Source organism: Acomys russatus, chromosome 7, assembly GCF_903995435.1.
Source record: "Acomys russatus chromosome 7, mAcoRus1.1, whole genome shotgun sequence".
Classification (NCBI taxonomy): Eukaryota; Metazoa; Chordata; class Mammalia; order Rodentia; family Muridae; genus Acomys; species Acomys russatus.
Genome location: NC_067143.1, coordinates 54,375,889 through 54,401,087, shown reverse-complemented (window position 1 = coordinate 54,401,087; position 25,199 = coordinate 54,375,889). Strand labels below are relative to the sequence as shown.

At 45.0% G+C, this 25,199-nt stretch overlaps 1 protein-coding gene across 4 annotated transcripts in view; it reads right to left on the bottom strand.

Moving 5' to 3' along the window:
• Nucleotides 1–25,199, bottom strand: part of Stim1 (stromal interaction molecule 1) — a 160,516-nt gene continuing 135,317 nt past the window's right edge. Inside the window, exons 6-13 of one of the 4 annotated variants that reach the window (XM_051149107.1) lie at nucleotides 21,960–22,137; nucleotides 14,353–14,530; nucleotides 11,735–11,902; nucleotides 11,066–11,166; nucleotides 10,561–10,796; nucleotides 8,949–9,041; nucleotides 6,652–6,718; nucleotides 1–1,959 (exon numbers count right to left, since the gene is read on the bottom strand). In XM_051149107.1, the coding sequence (XP_051005064.1) occupies nucleotides 1,443–1,959; nucleotides 6,652–6,718; nucleotides 8,949–9,041; nucleotides 10,561–10,796; nucleotides 11,066–11,166; nucleotides 11,735–11,902; nucleotides 14,353–14,530; nucleotides 21,960–22,137 (1,538 nt within the window). In that variant the 3' untranslated portion in view covers nucleotides 1–1,442. Of the gene's footprint in view, nucleotides 1,960–4,426; nucleotides 4,464–6,327; nucleotides 6,719–8,948; nucleotides 9,042–10,560; nucleotides 10,797–11,065; nucleotides 11,167–11,734; nucleotides 11,903–14,352; nucleotides 14,531–21,959; nucleotides 22,138–25,199 lie in introns of all 4 variants that reach the window. The other 3 variants (XM_051149109.1, XM_051149105.1, XM_051149106.1) reach the window with 3 other exon arrangements.

Here is a 25,199-nt window from a genome sequence, read left to right as displayed (position 1 = left end):
ACAGCCAGCAAAGGTTAAAATCTCCTACATGCTTTATTGGACTTCAAAGAATCTTATGAAATAACACAGAAAAACCCATGTGAGGGTGTCCAGGGGGCTACAAGGCAGTCTACAGCCTAGCACCCACCTAAGACCAGCCCCAGCTGCACCCAACCCAGGCCCAAATTAGGAACTCAGGGTAAAGGTATGACAGATGGGGCAGAGGGAAAAATACCTTTACAGCCATAGCAAAAATAGGTAAAGGAGAGAGTTGTCTGGAAGATGGGAGGGGTAGGGGTTGAAGTGGTCACACAGCAGCCTTCACCTATGTGTACTATCTTCCCTCACCACCCCTTCCCCAAACCAGTTGCGTCTATTTTGAGCCTCTGGCCAGGCTATGCAGTAATATGAAAAATAGAGTCTAACAAAGGGAGGGTGCTGTGCAGGCACTTGGGAAATTCAGGAGATTTATTTATTTATTTATTTATTTATTTATTTATTTATTTATTTAATGTTTTACTTTAAAACTATTTGTCTTTTGGTTCAAATACAACCTCCTTGCCCAGGGCTCCACAAGAGCCCTGTGTCATGACTATGGCTCCCATAGCCAGGGGAGCCAGTTGTCCTGAGCCCCAGTAGTACTGATGGTTGAGGAGCTTCAGGGCAGCACCTCTTAAAAGATACACTCCTGCAACATAGGGGAGCAGAGGTAAGAGGAAGGCAGATGTAGGCAGGACAAGAGAGACATGGCAACTGCCTTGTAGCCCACAGCTTTGGCATCTACTCATTCTCCAACTAAGAGAAGTCTTTCCCATCAGTCACAAGCCTTGTTTCTCTTCAAAACTCTGGTGACTTGTTCCCTGGGAGTTGGGTCCACTTCCTGAACAGAGCCCTGGAGATCCAAATGAGCTCCAGGAGAAGTTCCCTCCAGCCCAGCACACTTCCATGGAACAAACCCCAGAGGTCAGGAACTTGGCCCAGTCTGGGGTAGGCAGAACGATTGTCAGTAGGATGACTAGAACTGAGGTACAGGTGTCAGAAGTTACTCCTCCTATCTTCCCCACAACTGCTAGGAAAGCTGGGGAGTAATGGGAGAGAGGAGCCTGAAAGCAGGAAATAGAAACAAAAACCAAACCTCAAAACTGGGACAGCAGAGATAGAAACTGGAGCCCAAAAGTGGGGTAGGAACTGAGGGAACAGCAACTAAGACATGCACTGAAGTGGAGAGGATGTGACAGCAGCAGCCCAAGGCTGGAAGGGTTTAGGGCAGGCAGGCCATGGTGGTCAGTTAATAAATAATGATGAAGGACCAAGGCTGAATGGGGCAGGTATGTACAGTGCCCAGGCCCTTGGGCCAGCCCCATTGTGCCCCACTCTAGGGGCCAGATATCACCAAGACAGGAAGGGAGGTGAAGGCAGAAGACCCAGGGAAAGACAGCCTCAACACTGCCACCCTATCCTGCTTATTTCTTGAGAGGCTTCTTAAAAATTTTGAGGGGAAACTTCTTCCTGCCTGGACTAGAGTCTGTCTCCTCACCAAGAGAACCATTATCTTCCTCAGCCACAGCCTTTTTGCCAGCCAAGTGGGGAATTCGTGTGTTTCGGCTACCCTGCAAGGCTCGGTTGTCCCCAACTGGAGATGGTGTGTCTGGGTCTGGGGAGCTGGGGCTATGAGAATGAGAAGAATCCAAAAGTGGGGAGCCACCAGATGGGACTGAGGGGTTCAGCTCCATCAGGCTGTGGGCCTTGTCTAGGCCATGGTTCAGTGCCAGCGTTGCCTTCTTGGCCAAAGCAGGGCTGTCGGGCAGTTTCTCCACCACAGATCCTGGATGGACCCCCTCAATCAGCCGATGACTGCCATTGGAAGGCATGGCATTGACAGCCTCCTCTGCAGCACGGCCCATCTGAGGAGGCTTGGGCGCCACACGCTGGCGGTCACTCATGTGGAGGGAGGACTCCGAATCGGAATGGGTCAAATCCCTGCAAGATATAGGACAAAGAAGAAGAAGGAACATAGAATACAGGGGAAGAGGTGCAGAGGAAAGGTGGGGAGTGGGAGGAGGCAAAGAAAAGTGAAAATAAAAAGAAACAGGAAAAAAATGGATGAAAAGGAATGAGTAATGAAAGTTGAGTAAATAATCAGGACAGAGTAAGAAAGGGGACAGATTGGAGAAGAAAAAGAGGAAAGCAGGATTATGGAGGAAGAAAAGTAGGTAGAAATAGGAGAAAGGGGACAATGATGAGAAGAGACAAACAAAAAGAAACAAAAACAAATGTCATTACCTAGCATCATCATCAGGCAGAGAGCTCTGCAGTGACTGGGCCCTATCCCCACTGAATACCAAGGTGCTACACTGATAGCCACTGATAGAAACCATAGGCTCAAATTCCACAGGCATCCTCTTCAATACTTTGCCTTCCCATGGCTGGCAAAGGTACTTAGGACTCTACCCTAAGCTAACATAAAAGCTGCATGGTGCTCTGAGTCACCATTTCCCATGCCTTCCTCCTCCCTGCTTAAGTTATTCCATCACACCTGGGATACATGCAGTCTGGGCCAGGCTCAAAGAACAGAACACATGCAGTCAGCAGGCCTGACCAAGGCTGGGGAGGAGAAGTTAGAACAGCCTTGCAAACAATCCCTCATTTATCCCAAAGGCCAAGATGTTGCCTCTTATCCTCTCGCAGAATTTATATGAGGACATGGAGTAGTTCTGCAGAGTTAAAATCAAAGCAAGAAGTGCAGAGTTTGCTTCACAGCTCTGCTGGCAGGGAGAACGTAGAGAGGCACAGAAAGATAGAACATTGGTCTTTAAGGTACAGGGGTTGAGAAGAGCTCTGGACCCTTCTGTATGATCTTAGATAAGTCATCTAACTTTTCTGAGCCCCAATTTTGCCCTACAGGGATGCTATCAAACTAGTTATTTACAAGACTGTTTGGAGGAACAAAATCTTAACAAAGCACTTGGGAAATTGCAAAGTATTGTAGAAGTAAAGGCAATGAAGCCAGTGAACCTGGAAGGCCAGTATGGAGCCCAGTTACAAAAGGCTTTCTTTGTAGGTCTGAATTACAGGACCATACCATTACACACTAAACACATACACAGAGTCTAGTTCAGGGCTTGGCTAAGGCTAAAGGCTATGAACCAATCCCAGATACTACAGCTTCTGCCTCTACAACAAAGGGGTGACTATTAGGGTTTCTTATCAATCTTAAACTCTCCTTCACTTTCCCAGAGACCTGAGAGCCCACAACAGAGGCAGAAGAGAGGGCCAAAGGAAAGCTATAAACACCTGAGTTAGAAGAATAGGAGAGGAAATAACAGAAGCAGGTAAGATCCAGGAAGCTAAGGGTCAAAGGTTAGGAAGGACACCAGCCTCCAGAAACAGGCAAAGTAGGGGGTTGTCTCATAGCTACTTGAGTTCCTTTCTCAGGGAACAGCTAACTGAGCAGCAAGTTCCAAGCCAGGAGCTTGGAGTTGGAAGGGAGACAATACTAGCTCCAACTCCACTGCTACAAATACTGCTTCAGCCACATAGTCTATTGTCTACATAAATATTCAGGCTCATATTTGGATTCATGTATCTGACATTGGTTCTTGCTTCTATCTAAATGTGTCTTCACCAAGTGCACATCTGTAACCCCAGTACTTGGAAGGCTAAGACAGCGAACTATCACAAACCTAAGCCCAGCCTGTAGATAAACAGGGGTGTACAGGATAACGATGCTTCAAAAACCAAATAAACAGGGCGCAGTGTCACACAACAGTAATCCCAGCAACTCAGGGAGGCAGAGGCAGGTGGGGCTCTTGAGTTCAAGGCCAGCCTAGTCTACAAAGTGAGTCCAAGACAGCTAAGGCTACACAGAGAAACCAAAAAAATTAACTAAACAAAAACCTGGGTGTGCTACCACACACCTATACTACCAGCAATTGGGAAGTAGAGACAGGGGACTCATAGAGTCAAGATTACCCTTAGCTACACAGCAACTTTGAGACCAGCAAGGCCTACATCTTAAACAATAAAACGTGTTCTTGTTTCTCTATGCACATAACAATCCTCCCCATAAACATACCACTAAGAAAGTGCCAAGGCAGCCTGCCTGGCAGCTTTTTTTAACTGAGGAGGTAAGATCCTGGAAATGTCGATCTTTAGAACACCAAGGAAAAGAAAGAAAAACAAGCTTGGCCCTCCCAGTCTCAGTTCTGACCCACAGTCCTACACTTGTTCTTGATCCTCACAGACTTCCATGCCTCCCTCATCAATGAAAAGCTAAGAATCCCGTAGAAAGATGAGGACCTAGGAGAAACCCGTAGTAGATATTGAGAGGGGAGAGGCCCATTACGGCAAGCTCACCTTCCCTCCCTGAACTGCTGAAACCTGTTAGGCCAGAGTTATCCCTCCCCAAAGGCTAGGCTGCCTTGGACTCCCATTCCAAGCTACTAACCTTACTAGAGAGCCTGTTTGCCTTTAGAGATGATCCTCTGGTGCATGGTGCAAAAGAAAATTAAGCAGTGAACAGGCCAGGTGAATGCAGGCACTACCCACCCTTCCTCCCCTACTGCCCTCAGCTTAGGCCTTGGAGCATGAAATCACAGCAACCCCTAGCTTCCCCAACCCATAAATACTAGGAGGAGCAGTCTCTCTTCTCACACTTCCAGATGAAATGAGGATGAGAGTGAAAATGGACAGTTCTGCTGAAGAAATGATCCTACTGAGGGCTTTCCTTTTGTGGAAGCAAAAGCAACAGCCCTCAAGGATAACTCCCTAAAGGTTTATGAAACAGGCAGAGAGATGAGGCTGGATCAAAAGAAATCAACAGAGTGAGCAGGCTGCAACTTGGTAACCAGGGCTGAGCCATAGTCACAGTTTCAGGGATGAGTCCTTTCTTAGGGTCCCCTAAGTTTGTCCTGTACAAGATCAAGGCTACTACCTCTGATCTTAGCCTAACATCTTGACATATTAGCAGGGAAAGTCAAAGAGAGGCCAGGCCAGGCTGAGAAGAAACTTTCAATTCTTCTCTATATCACTTACTGAGACGTTGCAGAAAAACAAGTATCCTGAATGAAAAGTCAAGTTGGGAGTCTGTGCTCTGTCCTAATTATCTCTGTGACCTGGAGAAAAACTACCCTTTCAGAGCCTTAACCGCCTACTCTAACAAGTCATTATTTTACTTCCTACTTTTCCTGTCCCAAATTTCCAAGTCCACATTCCTTCTCTTGTACTGTTCATTCCATGAAGGCTATACTTGCTTACTCAGTCAAGCTAGACATCTAAGTGTCAAACTAGATTCTTCTTTCTGTACCTTGTAGCCAGTTCTAGGTGAATCATCTTCTTGAGCCAAGACCTCAGTTACCTCCCCAAGTGGTATGCTGCAATGCCCCCAAATCAGTCTTCCTTTCTTCGTTGCATGCAAGCCACTAAATTTGTTACTTCTAAAATGGACTTTAATTTTATTACACATATTTATTTTGTGTGTTTGCACACACTCATTCACAGATGTGGAGGTCAGAGGGCAACTTTCAGGAGTTGGGTTTAAACTCAGGCCACCAAGCTTAGCAGCCAGCACTCATAACTACCCTAAGTCCTCCAAAATGGAGGCCTAGCCAATTCACGTTCGTCTAGAAACCCTTGTATGGTGCTCCATTTCTAAAAAGATAAAAGCCAACCCCTGAGCCTTTCTGAACTTTTCATCATTTGACCTCACCTTCCAGTCCTTCTAACACATATGCAGTGTTCTCATTACGAGTATACAATATGTCCTTACACCTCCATTCCTCTGCACATAACATTTCCTTAAACTAGAACATTTTCCTTTCTTTGTGTACAGGGCCGCACCACAAATGTCATCTCTTTTGTAAAGCATTCCACCTAGATGCACACTGTTAGTCATTCCTCCTTCCTCAGTACCCCAGAGCACTTAGGAAACTGTTCCACAATTTATTTGTGTGTCTTTCTCAGACAAGACTATAGTCATAATGACTAGGATTGCATCTTATCTTCTGGGAATCCCCATGTTCACCTGGCACAGAATAAATTTATCTAAAGAGTAAAGAATATGAGATAACTGATATAAAAGTACGTAATTTAAATAAAAGTGTTATAGGATCATGAGGGAAGAAGACCGTTACTCATTTTTAGAGTCAGAAAACCTCAAACAGCAGAGGGAAGTCGGGCATAGGAAATAAAGCTGACCCTCATGAGGCATCCCAGAACTGAGAAGGAAAGGGCAAGGAGGAAGACTCCCCACCACCCCGCCCAGAGGCCAACAAGCAGCAGGCAGCAGGCAGAGGCCAAGGTAAAAGCAGTAGGAAGGGAAGGAAGAAAGAGAAGAGAGACAGCTGATACCCCAGGCTCTCTGAATGCCCAGACATCACAGCGGTGTTGTCAGAAAGGATTGGATCAGGGTAGGGATCCATCTGGAGGAAATAGGAAGTGCTGTGGTGATAATAAACAGGGTGAACATGGACGGTGTTGATGGTGGTGGAGGTGGTGGAGGTGGTGGTGGTGGCGATGGTGGTAGCGGAAGAGGAGCAGGAAGAAGAAGCAGAGGCAGATGGAGAGCTGGTCCCGTGGCCTTCAGAACTGAAAGACTGTCCAGATGAAAGGCTACGCATTCGCCGCAGAGATACCCGGCTTGTCAAGAAGTGGCCAGCCTCGCCCTCTACCAACCTCTGAGATCCCAGGCCATGCTGTGGCTCTGTCAAGCGCTGCCGAACACTGCTCTGCAGGCTGGGGGCTGCAAGGAGAGTAAAGAGAATATGAGGACCGGCACACCCAGGCTGGGTGCAGGCAAGCAGGTACCCATAAAGATATGCCTGCTAGACACCTCTCTAGACCTCTGATACCCAATCCAGAGAAAAGGACACCACCTCCCAGAAACCTCCCACTATGGGACCTAAAAGGATGGGAAACTGTAGATGAGGTGCCCAGGTCAGTTTTAGTGGCAACTTCAGTGGAAGGAGACCTAAAGCCAATGTCGATATAAAGGGAAGTAGCAAGGCAGTTAGTGGGAGGGCACAGGCAGGGCAGTACAGGACAGGGACTTGGAGCAAGGTCCGGGAGAGCACCAAGAACCAGCCTTTTCCCTTTAGCCAACCTCAGAAAGTAATTCACAACACAGACAAGGACTTGTACACAAACCTGTTCGTTGGATCATTATTAATAGTTGCATGAAAGTATACATAACGGAGGGACAATGAAAAAATGAAAATGCATCTATTTGCTGGCAGATGACAGAGATATTAAAAGTGATACTTATAAAAAGATTTTAATAATATGAAAGATACTTATTAAAATGTTCTGGAATTGGGTATGGTCAGACATAACTGTAATTTCAGCATTTAGCAGGCTGAGGCAGGAGGATTAGGAGTTAGAAGCCAGCAGACTATAGAGTGAGACAAACAAAAATTTTCAAGGGATGAAGAAGGATGAAAAAAATTTAATATATATTTTATTATTCATATTACATCTCAATTGTCATCCCATCCCAGGATGAAAATTTTCATGAACTAGCCATGAGCTTTGGAACACAAAACACTAGAATTTGAAGCCAAGCCTTTCAACTTCTAGCTGTGACTCTCAGCCACTTTGATTCTCATCTTAATCCACATATATAAAATCCTGTGGGGTTGTTCTCAGACTTCTCAGTAGGCAGGAGGCTGGAGACACGTCCCATCTGTTAACAGTATGTTCTCTTCTTGCAGAGGGTGTGAGTTTGGTTCCCAGCACCCACTCTGAGCAACTCATAACTGCCTGTAACTCCAGCTCCAGGGACCCATGCCTTCTTCTGGCCCACAGGGTCCTGCACTCATGTGCCTAAACCCAAACACAATGCACGCACACACGCATGCATATACACACATCAAATAAAAATAAAATCTGAGGACTGGAGAGATGGCTGAGAGGTTAAGAGCACAGTCTGCTCTTCCAGTGGTCCTGAGTTCAATTCCCAGCAACCACATGATGGCTCACAACCATCTATAATGAGATCTGGTGCCTTTTTGTAGCTGGTGGAATACTCCATACATAGTAAATAAATAAATCTTTGCTGGGTGGTGGCACATGCCTGTAATCCTAGCACTCAAGAGGCAAAGGCAGGTGGATTGAGTTCAAGGCCACCCTGGTCTACAAAACGAGTCCAGGACAGCCAAAGCTGCACAGAGAAACCCTGTCTTGAAAAACAAAACAAACAAAAAAATATTTTTTAAGTTGACAAAAAATGCAAGAAAAAAGTATTCGGCCTTTTAAATGCTACTACTCATGCTTATCTTTTTTAACTTTCCAAATTTCCTCTGCTATGTACATAAATAACAATTACCTAGTTCCAGGATCAATGCTGCAAACCAGGCTCTTGCAGGATAATTATCATCCCAACCTAGACAGCAGGTAACCTAGGGATGTGCCAGAGCATGTCTTAGGCTCAATCCCAGCTCCAACTTAAAAAAAAAAAAAAAAGATACATATTCCTTTAAAGTTCAAAGTCAGAGGCTGCTAGAATGGCAGAGCTCTACAAGGCCAAGCCATGGAGCCAGCACAATCCCATAGTGATGGAGAGTTAGGAGGCAAGCCCTCAGCTGGTAGCTATCAAAGCATGAAATGCTTGAAGAGAAAGAAGCCCATAATAGGAAGAGAAGGAGGTTAAAAAAAAAAAAAAAAGAAAGTAGGACCTGGGAGAAAAGGGAAGAACTTAAAGAGGAAAAACAGAGGGCTGTCCTTTCCTTTCCCGCCCAGCCCAGCGGGCAGCAGGGAACTCCCATCACCTCCTAAGTTTTCTCTCCAATCCTCAGCTAAGCAGGCTGATTCTTCTCACCCCCGAACCGCTCCCTTCAGTTAGTAGGGGGAGTGCTGAGGGGACAGAGGGAGCAGGCAGGGGTATGAGGCAGGCAAGGGAAGGGGCCCATTGGATAGGAGTGTTGGTTTAGTTCCAAAAGTCAGAAAAACAAAAGCCCCAAAGGGGCTCCTCAAACCCGGGTATTTCCAGAGGGACTGATCATCCGAGCCGGCGGATGTAGAGCAGAGAGAGCGGTCACTGAACCTACGCCCCATCAGCCAGGCAGCATCTAGGGTCAACAGCCAGGCCAAAAGGAGAAGAGAATCTGATTTATGAAGGGTTCTGGCCTGTCTCTCAATGGGCTACAGGGAGGGCTGGGGTCAGGGAGTGAGTAGCTCAGAGCTAAGTATGGTTCTTCCTAACCTAGAGAGCATAGGAGCCTTTAGATCAGTAAGTTAGATTCCAGATTTGTCTATTAGTGACTGAAACCTTGTTAGGACTTCGACTAAAGACCTAACAAGATATCAGATCAAGGCAGGAGTGATTGCACACGCCTTTAATTCTAGCACTTGGAAGGCAGGGGCGGTAGATCTCTATGAGTTTGAGGCTGGCATGGTTTACATAGAATTCAGGCCAGCCAGGGCGACAGAGAGAGCTAGGCCAGCCACAGCTATATAGTGTGGTCCTGTCTCAAAAAAACTAAAACCAAAACCAAAAAGATAGCAGATCAAGGAGACAAAGAGGCTTGGCCAGGGGCAAAGCACTATTGAAAAAATTCACATGTTCCTACATGTCTATAATACCAAATACTTGGGAGGGTAGGAAGCAGGAAGATTATCACAAGTTCAAGGTTAGCCCGGATTACACAGCAAGTTCCTGGCTCAGCCCATTAAAAAGGATATTTAGAAATAACTTTTGTCTGAAATATGAATTTAGCCTGATTAAAGAATCTGGCCTACAGGGCAAGCAGGGGAATGTAGCTAGCCTCCTGAAATGGAGACCCTTAATCAGCCCTGAACTCCCCTTTGGGTATAGGCCCAAGATAAGACCATCACTACAGATAAGCTTAATTTATTTAGTTAAGCCATCTCCCATCCAAATAAAAATTCAGTTGTGGACCACAAGGGAGTCACTAAAGCATTCCTCCAGAATGCTGTCCCTCTGGCTCTGCTCTACTAAGCTCTTGTCACCTTTGGAAGAAAGAAGAAAGAACCAGGATACAGAGTGGGGGTAGGGGGTCCAGGTTTGGTAGACAGCCAGACATACTTGAACAGGAGTTCCCTCCTGGGCAAGAATGTCTCCCAGTTTGGAGACTTTAGGGGTAGAACAATTTAAAGGATGCTACTATATAGGGCTCTCACACAGAAAGGCAAGGAAAAGAGACTTCATTCTATTCATCTGCTTTAGTAATTAGGAATAAGAAACATAAAGTAAAAGTAAATAAACATAGACAGTCAAAATGAATATTATTTTATACTATAAATAGAAAGACTGAAGATTTTTTTTTCATAAAGGTAGGTAGTTGGGGGAAGAAAAAGGAGGACTAAATAGAAAAACAGAGCAAAGAAAAAAAAAAACAAAACAAAACACATAGACACAGAACAGAGAAGGCATATAGCAAGAAGAAACCACCAAAAGGACAGCTATAAAGAAACATCCTCATGTGAATCGTTTTATTAACCAATGCAGGAGCTGCCGTCTTTTCTAGCTGTCCTCCCCAGCTGCTGTTGAAGCACAGCACAGGCAACAGATGTCTCATCTTATGTACCAAAGGCTACTTCTCTCATCCCTACAAAGAGGTCACCTACACTGCATGGACAAGGGTGACACAATCTCCTCATCCATGTCATCCACGTCGTCAGTCATGATGAAGTGGGCAGGGTTGGGGCGCGTACTGCCCATCCAGCTGGGGTCTATGTTGAGGGCAGCCACCAAGGAGTGAATGCCAGGGTTAGTGACAATCTGGAAGCCACAGAGGATCTCAATCTGCTGCCACCGGTGCAGGCGCTCCCTCAGGGCTGCTGTCACTTCACTCAAGGCTTGCCTGAAGACATGAAAGAGAACTGCAGGGGTGAACTGTGTGGAAGCCCCAATAAGAACAAAGTCACTTTTCAGAGGAAGACATTTGGGTAGGGGCATGTATGAACAAATTTATAGGCTTAAGAGCAGAGTGGGAGCTGGATCAGGGCTTGGGCAGGAGACCAGAGCTGTCACTCCATCGTGAGGAGATGGGAAGGGGTTGGAGGCCTCACATAACCTTAAGCTCTAAGGATGGGATTAGCACTGCTAGAGCTGAGACCTGCTGCTACTTACTTAGCAGTTAGGATTTTATGATCCACATCATCCAGGGAAGAGCTGTGGGCCACGTGGAAGGTACCAAAAAGTGTGTTTCTCTTCTTTTTTATTTTCTCAGCCTGCAAAGATGAAGCCCCCAACATAAAGAAATAAGGAAGAAATAAGGCTTTCCTGGACCCTTCAAGGTTTTTCCTGTCCCTGCCACACACATACAGTGATCTGATATCTGTCTGTCCTTGGTTCAAGCTCGACCCCCTAGAAATGTACATGCTTTGGTCTTAATGGAGGTCCTTAAGGGGGCTGCTTCCTTCATTGTCGTTGGGGCTAGAGAGACAGCTCAGCAGTTGAGAGCACTGGCTGATTTTACAAAGGTGCTTCCAGCACCCACACGGAAGCCCACAATGTTTATAACCCCAGTCCTAAGGGATCTCACATGCCTCTTCTGGCTACCCTGGGTGCCAGGCACACACATGCCAGCAAAAGATCCATATACATAAAACAAAAATAAATCTTCTTTTTTAAAAAGAAGTGTACATTAGAAAAAGAAATAGAACCCACTGCCAATATAGCTCTTCACTCAAAAGGAGGGACAGGATAGAGCAGAGAATGATGGGGGGTGGCATAAGAAGAGGAGGGCAGGGAGGAGGAAAGAGGGCAACAGGAGGCCCTCAGGAAAGGAGGCCTCACCCCCTCCTTGGCCACCAGCAGCTGCTTCTCGGCATTCTGCTTCTTGATGTTGTAGTACTGCACCTCCACCTCATGCGTCAGCTGCAGCCACTTTTGAAGGGCCTCGGGAGCATACCATGAGCTGTGTGATTCCAGCTCCTTCTCTGCCTTCCTCAAGGCCTCCCGAACCTATGGGGACATAAGAACGTGGGTATGTGGGTCTATCTGTTGACATAAGATCCTTTTCAACCTCTCTGTACCATGCTTCACAACTCAGAGTCCAAACCTGCTTAAGATCACATTGTCCGTATTGTCAAGTAGAATTCAAATGGAGGCTTTTCTTTTTCCTCCAGAACATTCTTTACTAACTATCACACCAGCTTATTCTCCTAGTTACACAGCCAGTCTCAGCCAGCTATTCTGGTCTCTTCAGAAATATATCTGCTACTGAATCATCTTATTGTGAGTTGAGGGTCTGTGTGTGGGCCTCAAAACATCACAATGTGGGTTGGAGAGATGCTCAGTTAAAAGCACTGGCTGCTTTTCCAGAGAACTTGAGTTCAGTTCCCAGCACCCACATGGCAGCTCACAACCATCTGTGAGTCCAAGGGAATCTAACACCCTCTTCTCGCTTCCTTGAGCACCAGGCACACACATTGTACAGGCAAAATACCCATACACATTTAAGAAAATAATACTAAATTTAAAAAATATCACAACGCGGTAGACAAAGCACTTGGCTGAAAATCTACTTCTGGGTGATGGATAGATGGATCAACAGTTAAGCGTGCACAGTACTCTTGCAGAGGACCCAAGTTCAATTCCTAGCAACACACGAAGTAGCTAAAAACTGATGAAACTCCTCATCGAAAAGAAGCTGATGCCTCTGGCCTCTGTAGGCACCAGGCGCACATACCCTAGTCACGAAGTACTTCACAACTTCCTGTAACTCCAGCTCCAAAGAGAGCCAACGCTCTGGAAGAGGAGCAGGTGTTCTCAACTACTAACCCATCTCTACAGTCCTACTTTTAGGTTTGTTTGGTTGGTTAGTTTGGTTTTTTGAGACAGGGTTTCTCTGTGTAGTCTTGGCTGTCCTGGACTCACTTCATAGACCAGGCTGGCCTCGAACTAATAGAGATTGGCCTGCCTCTGTCTTCCAGAATGTTGGTACTTTTAGTTTTTTAAAAGAAAGGTCTTGTATAGCTCAGGGTGGTTTTCATTTTTTAAAACAACAGTTATGAACCATGATTTGTGCACTGGAAACCAAGCCTGGGTCCTCTGCAAGAACATATGCTCTTAACCACTGAGTCATCTCTCCAGTCCTATTTGGGAGTGTTGTTTTGATTTTTGAAACAAGGTCTCACCAGATAGCTCTGGTTGGCCTACAACTTGCTATGTAAACCATGCTGGTCTTAAACTCACAGAGGTCCATGAGTGCTGGGATTAAAGGCATGCATTACCACACCCAGGAGGTTGTTTGTTTGTGATTTCTTTCTTTCCTTCTATCTTTCTTTTCTTTTCTTTTTTCTTTTTTGGTTTTTCAAAACAGAGTTTCTCTGTGTAGCCTTGGCTTTCCTGGACTTGCTTTGTAGCCCAGGCTGGCCTTGAACTCAGAGATCTGCCTGTCTCTGCCTCCCTGAGTCCTGTGATTACAGGTGTGTGCCATCATATCCAGCTTGTTTCTAATTTCTTAAGACTATTGTGTAATGGAAATCAATCATGCAACTTGACTCTCACAATGTTAACTCAAAACAAAAACAAAACAAAAAATATAAAAAGCATGTATGTATAATCCCATTCTTCTTGTTGTTTTATTTATTTTTGTTGTCCTGAACATTGAGCCCAGATTCTTATGTATGCTGGGAAAAGGTCCTACCAGTAAGTCACAGTCCTAGCCCTATACCATTTTTATAAAGTTTTTTTTAAATGTGTTTATTTTAGGGGTGGAGGTGGGGGATATACACATGAGGGCAGTGCTCATGGAGGCCAGAGAGGATGCTGGGTTCCCCGGAGCTGGAGTTATAGGCAGTATGAGCCACCTAACATGGGTGCTGGGAACTGGTTTTTCGAGACATGGTTTCTCTGTGTAGCCTAGGCTGGCCTTGAACTCACAGTGATCCGCCTGCCTCTGCCTCCTCCTCTGCTGAGATTAAAGGTATGCACCACCACCACACCTGGCTGAGCCGTGCAGTTATTTTAACTGCTAGACTTTCTCTCCAGCCCCACTGTCATTTTCACAAAATTCAAAATCCTGCAAAACTAGTCTAGTTTAGAGGTTATGACAATAGTTACTCTTGGGGCAAAATTTGCCAAGGGCAAAAGTGAGCTTTCTGAGTGGTGCTTACACAGGTGTGTCTATATGTAAAAACTTATCAGCTCCATACTTACGATTTGCTCACTTGATGTAAATACCTTAATGAAAGGGGGGATGGGAAAGAAGATCACTCTTATCTCCTGTTAACTACCACTTTTTTAAAGTCATGGTAACCACTTTTTATAGCTTTTCCATTACCCTTATTGATAAGTCTAGAAGAAAGATTTGAACCATGTTTCAAAACATTCACACATGAAGCTTTCCAGTCAGACCCTGGCCCTCTGCCCTTTACACACCTTGAAGCGTCTAGTGCAGATCATCCTACCTGCTCCAGCTCTTCCTCAGCATACTTCTGGCGGCTCCTCTCGTTCTCAGTACCCTCCCTCAGCTCCTTCAGCCGCTGGGCTTCCTGCTTCGCAAGGTTGATCTCGTCACGAAGCTTTTTCTCCAGATGGACCTTCTCTACTTCCACGGTTCTGTGCTCCTCCTGGGCCTTGTGCAGCCTTGGGGGGAGGGGAGGCGGAACAGAGAGAGCTGGAGGAGACCAGGCACGGACGTACCAGCCAATACGCCAGGAGTTACGGCAATAAGGAAAAAAGGGAGCCATCAGCTCTCAGCACGTAGCCTGTCTACACTGCTGGCTGCAGAGCTCGGCATTAGCCTTAATGATTATGTCGGCCATTACTCTGCTGCTGGTAAACAAGACCATGAAGCCAGGTCCACAACCAACCGAATCCTCCGCTAAAGTACCGCACACCCTGAATTATAACAAGTATCAGTTTACATGTCACAGTTCACACTTTTCTTCCTAGTAGTAGGTGATAACATCAGCCTAGGACAGATGTGACTATGAAGAGGGGAGATAAAAGGCTTGAACTCAATCTTTGCCATCTCAAAGTCCATATATAGTCTCGAATTTTGAGATATGAAAGGTTCAAGCTGGGCGCAGTGGCATACATCTATAATCCCAGCACTCGGAGAAGCACAGGCAGGCAGATCTCTGTGAGTTCGAGGCCAGCCTGGTCTGCAAAGTGAGTCCAGGACAGCCAAGGCTACACAGAGAAACCCTGTCTCGAAAGAAAGAAAGAAAGAAAGAAAGAAAGAAAGAAAGAAAGAAAGAAAGAAAGAAAGAAAGGGGGAAGGAAAGGAAGGGGGAAGAAAAGGAAGGGGGAAGGAAGGAAGGGGGAAGGAAAGGAAGGTTGGTTTAATAACTTTAAAAAGCCCTTTAAAGATAGATAAAAGTGAAGCAAACCTAATGGTTCAGATTTAGGTGGGGTGGTAGTAGGAGGGACGCTTATGGAAAGCGAGAAAAAATTATTAGGTGGACTCCTTAGACTCTCAAATGCCTGTTATAAGCATGTGTACACACACACACACACACACACACACACACACACACACACTGAACTGTATGTCCAAGGGGCTAGAGTGAGAAGATCTTAAAAGATCATCTGTTGCCTTTGGTCCTATGGATTTTTCAAAGTTGGTAAGATTTTAAGGAAATCAACTATAATAAACGTCTATCCTTGTACTCACTTTCACATTGTCTCTGCTTACTGACAAAGTCTTCTAAGGAAGTCTCCTTCCTCTCTCCTTTCTTTCTTCCATATATCTTAACTCATTCATCCATCTATCCATCGATTTCATTCATTTATTAAACAAGTTAATCAAATGCCTACTAAAAAATCAAGTCCTATGCTGAGCCCTAAATACAAGAAATAAATTTAAAAACCTGACCTCAGCCAGGTGTGGTGGCTCATTGCTTTTAATCCCAGCACTTGGGAGGCAGAGGCAGGAGGATCTCTGTGAGTTCGAGGTCAGCCTGGTCTACAAAAGTGAGTCCAGGAGAGCCAAGGTTACACAGAGAAACCCTGTCTCGAAAAACCTTAAAAAAAAAAAAAAGAAAGAAAGAAAGAAAGAAAAAGAAAAGAAAAAAGAAAAAAGAAAAAAAAAACTGACCTCCCGCCAGGTGGTGGTAGTACATACCATTAACCCTAACCCTCATGAAGCAGAGGCTAGGAGAGCTCTGAGTTCAAGGCCAGCCTTGTCTACAGAGCAAGTTCCAGGTCAGCTAGGGCCACAAAGAGAAACCCTGTTTAGAAAAACAAACAAAACAAAAACTGACCTCCCACTAAGAAGCCCATCGCCTCTTCCAAAGTTTACCAACAGTAGACTAATAAATATCTACAGTGTGACAGATTCTACAATAAAGAGATGAATACATAGTGTTGCCTGAGGCAAAAGAATGAGCAATCAACTGTGCCTGAAAGAAGCTGGGGAAGGAGATATCTAGACTACAACTGTGCTGGCAAACTTTATGCCAATCTGACATAGAGTTATCTGAAAGGAGGGACCTCAATTTAGAAAATGCCTTCATAAGATTCAGCCATAAGGCATTTTCTAAGTAATTGATGGGGGAGGGCCCAGCCTATTGTGGGTGCTGCCATCATCCCCTGGGCTGGAGGTTCTGGGTTCTATAAAAAAGCAGGCTGAACAAGTCATGAGGAGCAGGCCAGCAAGCAGCATTCCTCCAAGACCTCTGCATCAGCTTCTGCCTCCAGGTTCCTGCCCTCCTGTCCTCACTGCTTTTGATGATGAGCAGTGATGAGGAAGGGTAAGCCAAATGAACCCTTTCCTCCTCAGTGTTTCATCATAGAAATAGTAACACTAGGACAAGACTCAAGGGAAAGAGTTTACCAAATGCTATGAAAAGAAAAAGAACTGAGCTATTGTGTGGTCTCCTTAAGTTAGCAGGAGCCACGAAGCTACCGGGGAACTAGGATATGGGACTAATAAAGAAGAAGAAAGAGAAGAAATTTAGAGTTCTTGGTTAGCCTGAGTGAGGTCGTTGGTTTGGTCCAAAGGAGGGGGAAGTAAGAAAGGAGAGGGCAGGAAAAGTGAGAGAAGAGGATGGAAGGAGGAAGGGGAAAGGGGAAAAAAATGAAAGAAGGAAGGAAGGCCAGGAAGGTAGCTCAGCGCATAAAGGTGCCAAGCACAACAACCGAGTTTGATAGCAAGGACCCACATGGTAGAATAATAGAACAGACTCTGGTGAGTTATCCTCTGACCTTCACACCCACACCATGGTATACCCCCAACACACATACAATCAATCAATCAATCAATAAAGTGGGTTTTTAAAAAGAGTCTGGGCATGGTGGTGCACACCTTTAATCCCAGCGCTCTGGAGGTAGAGGTGGGTGGATCTCTGAGCTCCAGACCAGCCAGGGCTACATAATGAGACACCATCTAAAAGAAAGAAAGAAAAAGGGAAGAAAGGCATGGTTTAGATTTGAGGTAGAGAAGAGTACAGATAAGACGAGACAGAGTGGCATGTGCTTGCAGTCACATAAGAAGCAGAGGCAGGAGGACCAACGCACGTCCGAGACCAACCTGGTCTACATAGCAAGTTCCAGCTACTCAGAGAGACTAGTATCACTAGCATCACAAAAGTAGCAAAGGAAGGAGAAATGCTAGCCTACAGAATAAAAAGACCCACTGGGGGCATTGTGTACTTAATTAAAATGAGCATATCCAAGCATGGTGACACACATCTATAACCCTAACACTTGGAAGACAGACGCAGGGAAATATGGAGTTTAAAGTCAGCCTTGGCACCAGCCAAGGACAATACAGGCGGTAAACTTTAAACCCCTACCCAGATCTAGCCAATGGTCAGAACATTGTCCACGGTTGAGTGGAGAGTGGGATATGACTTTCTCACGTACTCTGGTGCCTCACATTTGACCATGTCCCCTGGAGGGGGAAACCTGGTGGCACTCAGAGGAAGGACAGCAGGCTACCAAGAAGAGACTTGATACCCTATGAGCATATACAGGGGGAGGAAATCCCCCTCAGGAACAGTCATAGGGGAGGGGAATAAGTGGAAAATGGGAGGGAGGGAGGAATGGGAGGATACAAGGGAGGGGATAACCATTGAGATGTAACAAGAATAAATTAATAAAATTTTTTTTAAAAAGTCAGCCTTGGTGTAAGAGACCATGTCTCAAAGTCAGAAGAGAAAAAAATGATTAAGGAAAGATATAGAATTCAATTTTTTAAGAACTGCAAGTCCAGGTTTGTCTGTGGCTGAGACCCTGGTAAGAAGAAACAGTGGGTACAAGCAGCTCTGTGACAATAGCAGTTTTCTGCCAACTGGAGAAGAAATTGCTGCTCCTTAGGATGGACACCAGATGGCGATACATGCATAGCTTTAAAAAAAAAAAAAAAAGCCAGTAATGCCATTTCCCCTTCTCTCCTTGCTGATGTCTACTGTCCCACAGCCCAACTAGGGACTCAATTCTCACTGAAAAGCTGGTCTGACCACATCTTACCTCTAAATAGATACCTCCATTGCAGCAAAAAGCAACCATGGTCTAGTAGAGACAGAGAGCACTATATATTGAGTGCAGAAATGAGCAAGTAAATGTACAAGCAAGTGCTGTCCTACTCCAAGACAACAGCAGCCTGGTTCAAAGTCCCCAGCTAAGCCAGGTGCAGTGGCGCACACCTGTAATCCCAGCACTCGGGAGGCAGAAGCATGCAGATCTCTGTGAGTTTGAGGCCAGCGTGGTCTACAAAGCGAGTCCAGGACAGTCAAGGATACACAAAGAAGCCCTGTCTCAAAAAAAAACAAAGAAGTCCCTGGCTGTGGCTCCAACACTTGTATGACCAGGGACACATTTCACCTGTTTCTTCATAGCAAAAAGGAAACAAAATTCCTGCCTGCTTCATAGACTTGTGAAATCCTAATTGGAATGTATATGTGGTGTTACATTCATTTACAACAAAGCTGTGTGGTGGCAGCACCCTGCTGTGTATTTCTATGCACAGGAGGGACAAAGTGGCATGTGGCCCTGAACTCTGGAGAAGCGTGTGTGTGTGTGTGTGTGTGTGTGTGTGTGTGTGTGTGTGTGTGTGTGTGTGTGTGTGTGTGTATGCAACAGTCTAGAGGGGGGGGGGGCTGTCTATCTCTTGCGTGGTGGTACAGTGGTCATTAAACTCAGGAGGATTTGAAGAGCAGGGAGGGCTAGTAGGAGCTTAAGTTTTATCCTCAAACTTGGAATGTCTCTTGCTTAGATTCTTTTGTCTTTGGAATGAAAACAGTGCATGTTTCTCAAACGGATGAAGCACGCGAACTGTTCAGATACAGCAGTGAGCCCCTAGCTGGCAAAGGGAAAAGAACAAGGGACCCAGCAAAGCGCCCGTGCATCAGCTTAGAAACCATACTCTTCTTGCCCACTAGAAGCCTATAGACACGGATCTGGTAACCCTGCTGCTGGAGAGTCAAACTTCCTAGCTCAGGGGCTGGAGAAACGGCTCAGCAGCTGAGAGTGCTTCTGCCCTACTAGAGGACCTCCGGTCTGTCTCAAGCACTCACAGGGCGGCTCACAACTGGCTGTAACTCTGGTTCTAGGAAATCTGATGCCGTCTTCTGGTGTCTGTTACCAGACACACATACAGACAGGCACATAAAATAAAACTAATACACAAAATAAAAACAAATCTTTTTGTTTTTTTTTAATGTCCTGTTCACTGCTGGCATGTGACCGTCCTAGCCTTCATTTCCTCAACGCTAAGACAGGAACAACAGTACCTATCAATTTCGGTACCCAGCTCATGGGCCAGGTGTGGAGGCCCATGCCTTTAGTCTTAGCACTTCGGAGGCTGGGGCAGGCAGATCTCTGAGTTCCAGACCATTCTGGTTTATTTAGAGAGAGTCAGGCCAGCCAAGGATACATTTTTTAAAAAATCTATTAATTAAAAAAAAAAAGTAAACACCCAAAGACCAAAAAGAAACTTTGCCTGTAAGAAAGCTTTTCCTCACCCATTCAAAGAAAATAGTGTCTGTTACTTAATAGTAACTCTTTAAATGTCTCAGGCATGTTAGTGCAGTTCTGTAAAGCTAACACTTGAGAGGCTGAAGCAGAATCACCATGAATTCCAGGCCAGACTTGGCTACAAAACAAACAAACAAACAAACAAACCAAAGAAACTAGATTGGTGGTGCACACCAACTAGTGTAATCCTAGCTCTTGGAAATCTGAGGCGAGAGGATAGCTATGATTTCAAAGCCAGCCTGGATCTGGACTACATAATAAGACACAGGTGGGGGACACAGACCAGACTTTTTTCTTTCAGAGGAACAGTTTGAGACTGAATCTCACAGGCCAGGCTAACCTGGAATTCCCTATGTAGCTGAGGATGACTTTGAACTCCTGACACACCTGTCTCCACCACCCAAATGCTGGAACTACAGGCATATATTCAGACATGTATTTCAGGCTTTATTCCTATTTTTGTAGATTTCTCCAGGCTTCCGAAATGAAATTGTTAAGCTGCCCGTCATTTTCTAAAGAATGATCCTGAAACAGACGTCTCCCCTTCATAAAACCAAACCAAACCAACTCCGACACTTGCACAGACCTTTTACTGACTTTTACATCTACTGAGCAGATCTATGTGTGTCTCACAGTTCCACCCTGGCCCTGCCTGCCCATCTTTCCAGGCCATCTGAACACAGTGTCATATTCACTCATCTATGGAATCTGTCTAACTCCACTGCGTGCTTACACTATAAGGTGGTGAGAGGTCTGCATTAAGACCTGAATTCTAGATGTCTGGAGTAGAGGAAATACTGCCTGACTGGGACTCTCTTTTTATAGCTCTATCTTCTTCCAGTTTCAAAGTGTCATAGACTATCAGAGTGATAGCATAATACTTCCCCGATCAAGTCAATTGAAGTTATTTATTTTTATTTTTTGTGTATGGGTGTTCTGCATGTCTGCATGTATGTGCACCACATGCATGCAGTGCCCATGGAGGCCAGAAGGTGTCAGATCCCCTACAACTGTAGTTAAAGATGGTTGGGAATCATCATGTGGGTGCTGGGAATCATATTCCTCTAGAAAAAGCAATCAGTGCTCTTAAGTTCTAAGCCATCTCTTTAGCCCCATCCTTCAGGTTGTTAATGACAAAGAGTTCTAGAAAGGAATATAGACTTAGTCACAGAAGTCAATACTTAAGGTATTTAGAGTGTATGAGAACTAAGGGACTAGGATGAAAAATTTTTATGAAGTAACTTTTCTTTATGAGACAGGGTCGTAAGTAGACCAGGCTGACCTCAAACTTGCTAGATAGTGAAAGATGACCTTGAACTTCTAATCCTCCTGCCTCTAAGCCCAATTTTTAAAAATGTTTTTACATTTAGTGTGTGTATGTGTGTGTGTGCACAGCCACATGGGAGCCACAGTGTGTATGTGGTAATTAGAAATGACTTCCAGGACTTAGTTCTCTTCATCCCATACATGGGCTTTGGTGCTGAGCTCAGCAGATCACATTTGGCAGCACCTTTACCTGCTAAACCACTTTGCCAGGCAGGCCTCTAAGTACAGTTTTATGCAGTACGGAGCTACATTCTCAGCCTTTTTGTTTTATTTTTGAGTCAGTCTTAGGTAGCGCAGTCTCAAACTTGCTTGTAGTCCATGCTAACCTTGTGCTCCTGATCCTTCTACCTCCACTTCCAGAATGCCAGGGCTACACACATGTGCTACCATGACCAGCTGGCTTATGAGGCTTCTTTGGGGGCCATGAGAAACTGTGCCCATTTGCATGAGAAAGGAAGAAATCAAGGTGTAGGACCAGAAGCAGAATGACCATAACAACCCCTGCCAGGGCAGGACTCTGCCGCCATGCATTTCCCTCTTCCAATCTCAGAGGAGAAAGAGCTTTTTGCTTTATTCTGCTTTTAAACAAAATAGAATAAAAGCTCCTCTCAAGGAGTAACTACCCAGGGCAACTGAACTGGATGGCAGGAAGCTAGGAACAGCTCTAGATGGATGGCATAGCTTTTATAGCCGTTGTCAACAGGGTGCCACAAGAGATTCCAAAGAGCTGGCAGTACCAGAGCTCTGCTTAAGAAGCAAGTCTTACCTTTCCTGAAGGTCATGCAGACTCTGCTCAGCTCGATGTAACCCTTCCAGATCCTTCATCATCTTCTTCATGTGCTCCTTAGAGTAACGGTTCTGGATATAGGCAAACCAGCAGCCACCCACACCAATAACGATCGACACCACCAGCATGAAGTCTTTCAGGTCATTATGGCGAGTCACTGCCGGACAAGGAGGGCACGGTGAGTCAGGGCGCCAAGGCACACTCAGCTTGCAATTCTCTGCACCCTCTCCTCAGTGAGTCCTCTTGTGAAAGGTAGACCTTCCAACTCAGAAGGAACTGTTTCTCTTAAACACATATGAACATACTATCATGATAAAGTCTGTGCCTAGCTCTACACCAGCCAAGGCCTAATTTGGATAGGATAATGGCCTGAGAAAATTTCTGAAGGCTTATTAACTCATCCTTCCCTAAAATGCAGTGGAAATAATAGTCCCTTCTCAAGAGCATTCCAGCCATCTTTGGAATGGGATAAGCCTATGCAACCATGGGGATCCTGTGGCATTAAAGACAAAATAGCATACCCTATTTCCATGCAAGGGAGGGGAGTTACTAGGTTGAGGAGGGCAGCCATGAGTGTTTACTCCAGGGTTTCTGAGAGATCCTCTAAAGCAGTGGTTCTCAACCTGTAGCCTGTGACCCCCTTGGGAGGGTCACATAGCAGATATTTACATTATGACTCATAACAGTAGCAAAATCACACTTATAAATAGCAATGAAATAATTTTATGGTTGGTAGTCACCACAACACGAAGACCTATTAGGAAGGTTGAGAGCCACTGGGTGAGTGGTTACTCTAGCCTCCAGAGACCCTATGCTCCCAGCCATCCTCAAGCCTTCATTCTATTGTCCTCAGATACAGTAAGATACCTCCTCAGCACAGGAGTTGCTTTTCTTTCTGGAATATACTTGCTTCCTCCACAGTATCTACTAAAAGCCTTGGATACTCTTTATTTTCCCTGATTGTTAAGGACTTGTGATCTTGGTTTGGTGGGATTCCTCAGTGCCAACATCAACACACACACACACACACACACACACACACACACACACACACACACACACACACACACTCACACACACTGTGGTACTAGGGATTAAACCTAGAATCTCAGGAATACTAGACAAGTACTCTATCATTGAGCCCTTTTTACTTTTATTTTTGAGGCAGAATCTTATTTTAAGTAAGCCAGTCTGAGGTGAACTAACAATCCTCCTGCCTTGACCTCCCAAGTAGCTAGGATTACAGATGTGCACCACAAAGCCAAAGTCCTTTTACATGATTTTTAAATTTACATGTCTTTGTTTATTACTTACTTAATGTGGGGTAGGGTGGAGGATGTGTGCTATGGCACACACTGAAGGTGAGAGGACTGAGTTCTCTCCTTCTCCCATGTAGTTCCTAAAGATGGAACTTGGATGATCAGACTTGGCTGCAAGCACATTTATCCTCTGAGACATATCATCTGCCCTTTTCAAAGTTTTTAAAAATTATATGTGCATGTATGTGTATATGTAGGTGGCCACAGAGGTGAGAGGTATTCAATCTCCTGGAGCCAGAGTTATAAGCAGTTGTGAGATGCCAGACATGTGTGCTGGAAATCAAATTCGGGTCTTCTTCATGAGCAGTACGCATTCTTAACACCTGGCTCCCTCTTATGTTCTTAACAGCATTCACAATGTCTTGATCACATGAGACAATGTGGGGAATAAGCATTTTCCCTCCTGGTACTTCTAACCCTTTAGCATTCTGACAGTGGCCATAAGAGACTGAGTCCAGCTATTTCATTCAATATTTACCTTGTCCAGATTGATCTGGAGCCGTAATTTATTCTTTTGACTAATTTCATGTTCCAGAATTCACTATATAGCCCAGGCTAGCCTCAAACTTATAAAAATCCTCCTGATTCAACCTCAAGAGTGCTGGAAATTACAGGCATAAGCAAAGGTTCTCTGGGTATATGTGGCCTCTGCCTCCCATGTGCGGAGATTAAACATGTGTGTCACCATGCCCAGCTATTCTTTATTCTCTGGATATGTCCTTTGATACCTAGGTTGGGTTTTTTGTTTGTTTGTTTGTTTGTTTGTTTACTTGTGTTTGAGACAGGGTTTTTTCCTTTGTAGCCTTAGCTGTCCTGGACTGGCTTTGTAGATCAGGCTGGCCTTGAACTCACAGATATCCACCTGCCTCTGCCTCCTGAGTGCTGAGATTACAGGTTTTTGTGCTCCACAAAACCCAGCTCGATAAACAAAAAATTTAAGTTTTGAAAAGAACAATGTATCTTTTCTTCCTTTTGTTGCTTAGTTTGTTGTTGTTGTTGTTGTTGTTGTTGTTTTTAAAAAAAGAAGGAGGCTAAAATGATAGCTCAGTAGTTAAGAGCACTAGCTGCTTTTGCAGTGACTGGGGTTAGGTTCCCAACAATTTTAGTGGACAGCTCACAACCACCTGTAACTCCAGTTCCACGGATCCAATGTTCTCTTCTGGCCTCTGGGGGTACCTATGATCATTGGTGCACATACATACATACATACATACATACATACATACATACATAGTCACAAACATCCATATAAAATAATTTTTTCAAAGTAGTATCTTAAGGTAAAATTCATATAATACAAAGTAACTTTTTTGGAGGGAGGAGGGGTTGGTTTTTTGAGACAGAGTTTCTTTGTGTAGCCCTGGCTGTCCTAGACTCACTTTGTAGACTAGGCTGGCCTCGAACTCACAGCAATCCTCCTGCCTCTGCCTCCCAAGTGCTGGGATTAAAGGCATGCACCACTGTGCCTGGCCACAAAGTAACTTTTAAAATGAATAATTCAGAGGCATGTATTACATTCCAAATATATGTCAATACCAACTCTACTAGTTCCAAAGCAATTCTATCCCTCCAAAGTAAAACCTATTGCCCATGAGTAAGTAAGAGACGGCTGGGTGTGGTGTCATGCATCTTTAATCAAGTAGAAGAGGCAGGTTCCCCCCACCCACCCAAGACAGGGTTTCTCTTTGTAGCCTTGGCTGTCCTGGACTCACTTTGTAGACCAGGCTGGCCTCAAACTCACAGAGATCCTCCTGCCTCTGCCTCCTGAGTGCTGGGATTAAAGGCGTGTGTACCACACCTCGCTGAAACATTCTAATCTAGATGTATGAAATATGCTTAGCTACGATACTTCTGTTTATCTCAGGAGTAGTTTTCTGACCTCTGACCACCTTTGTTTTAG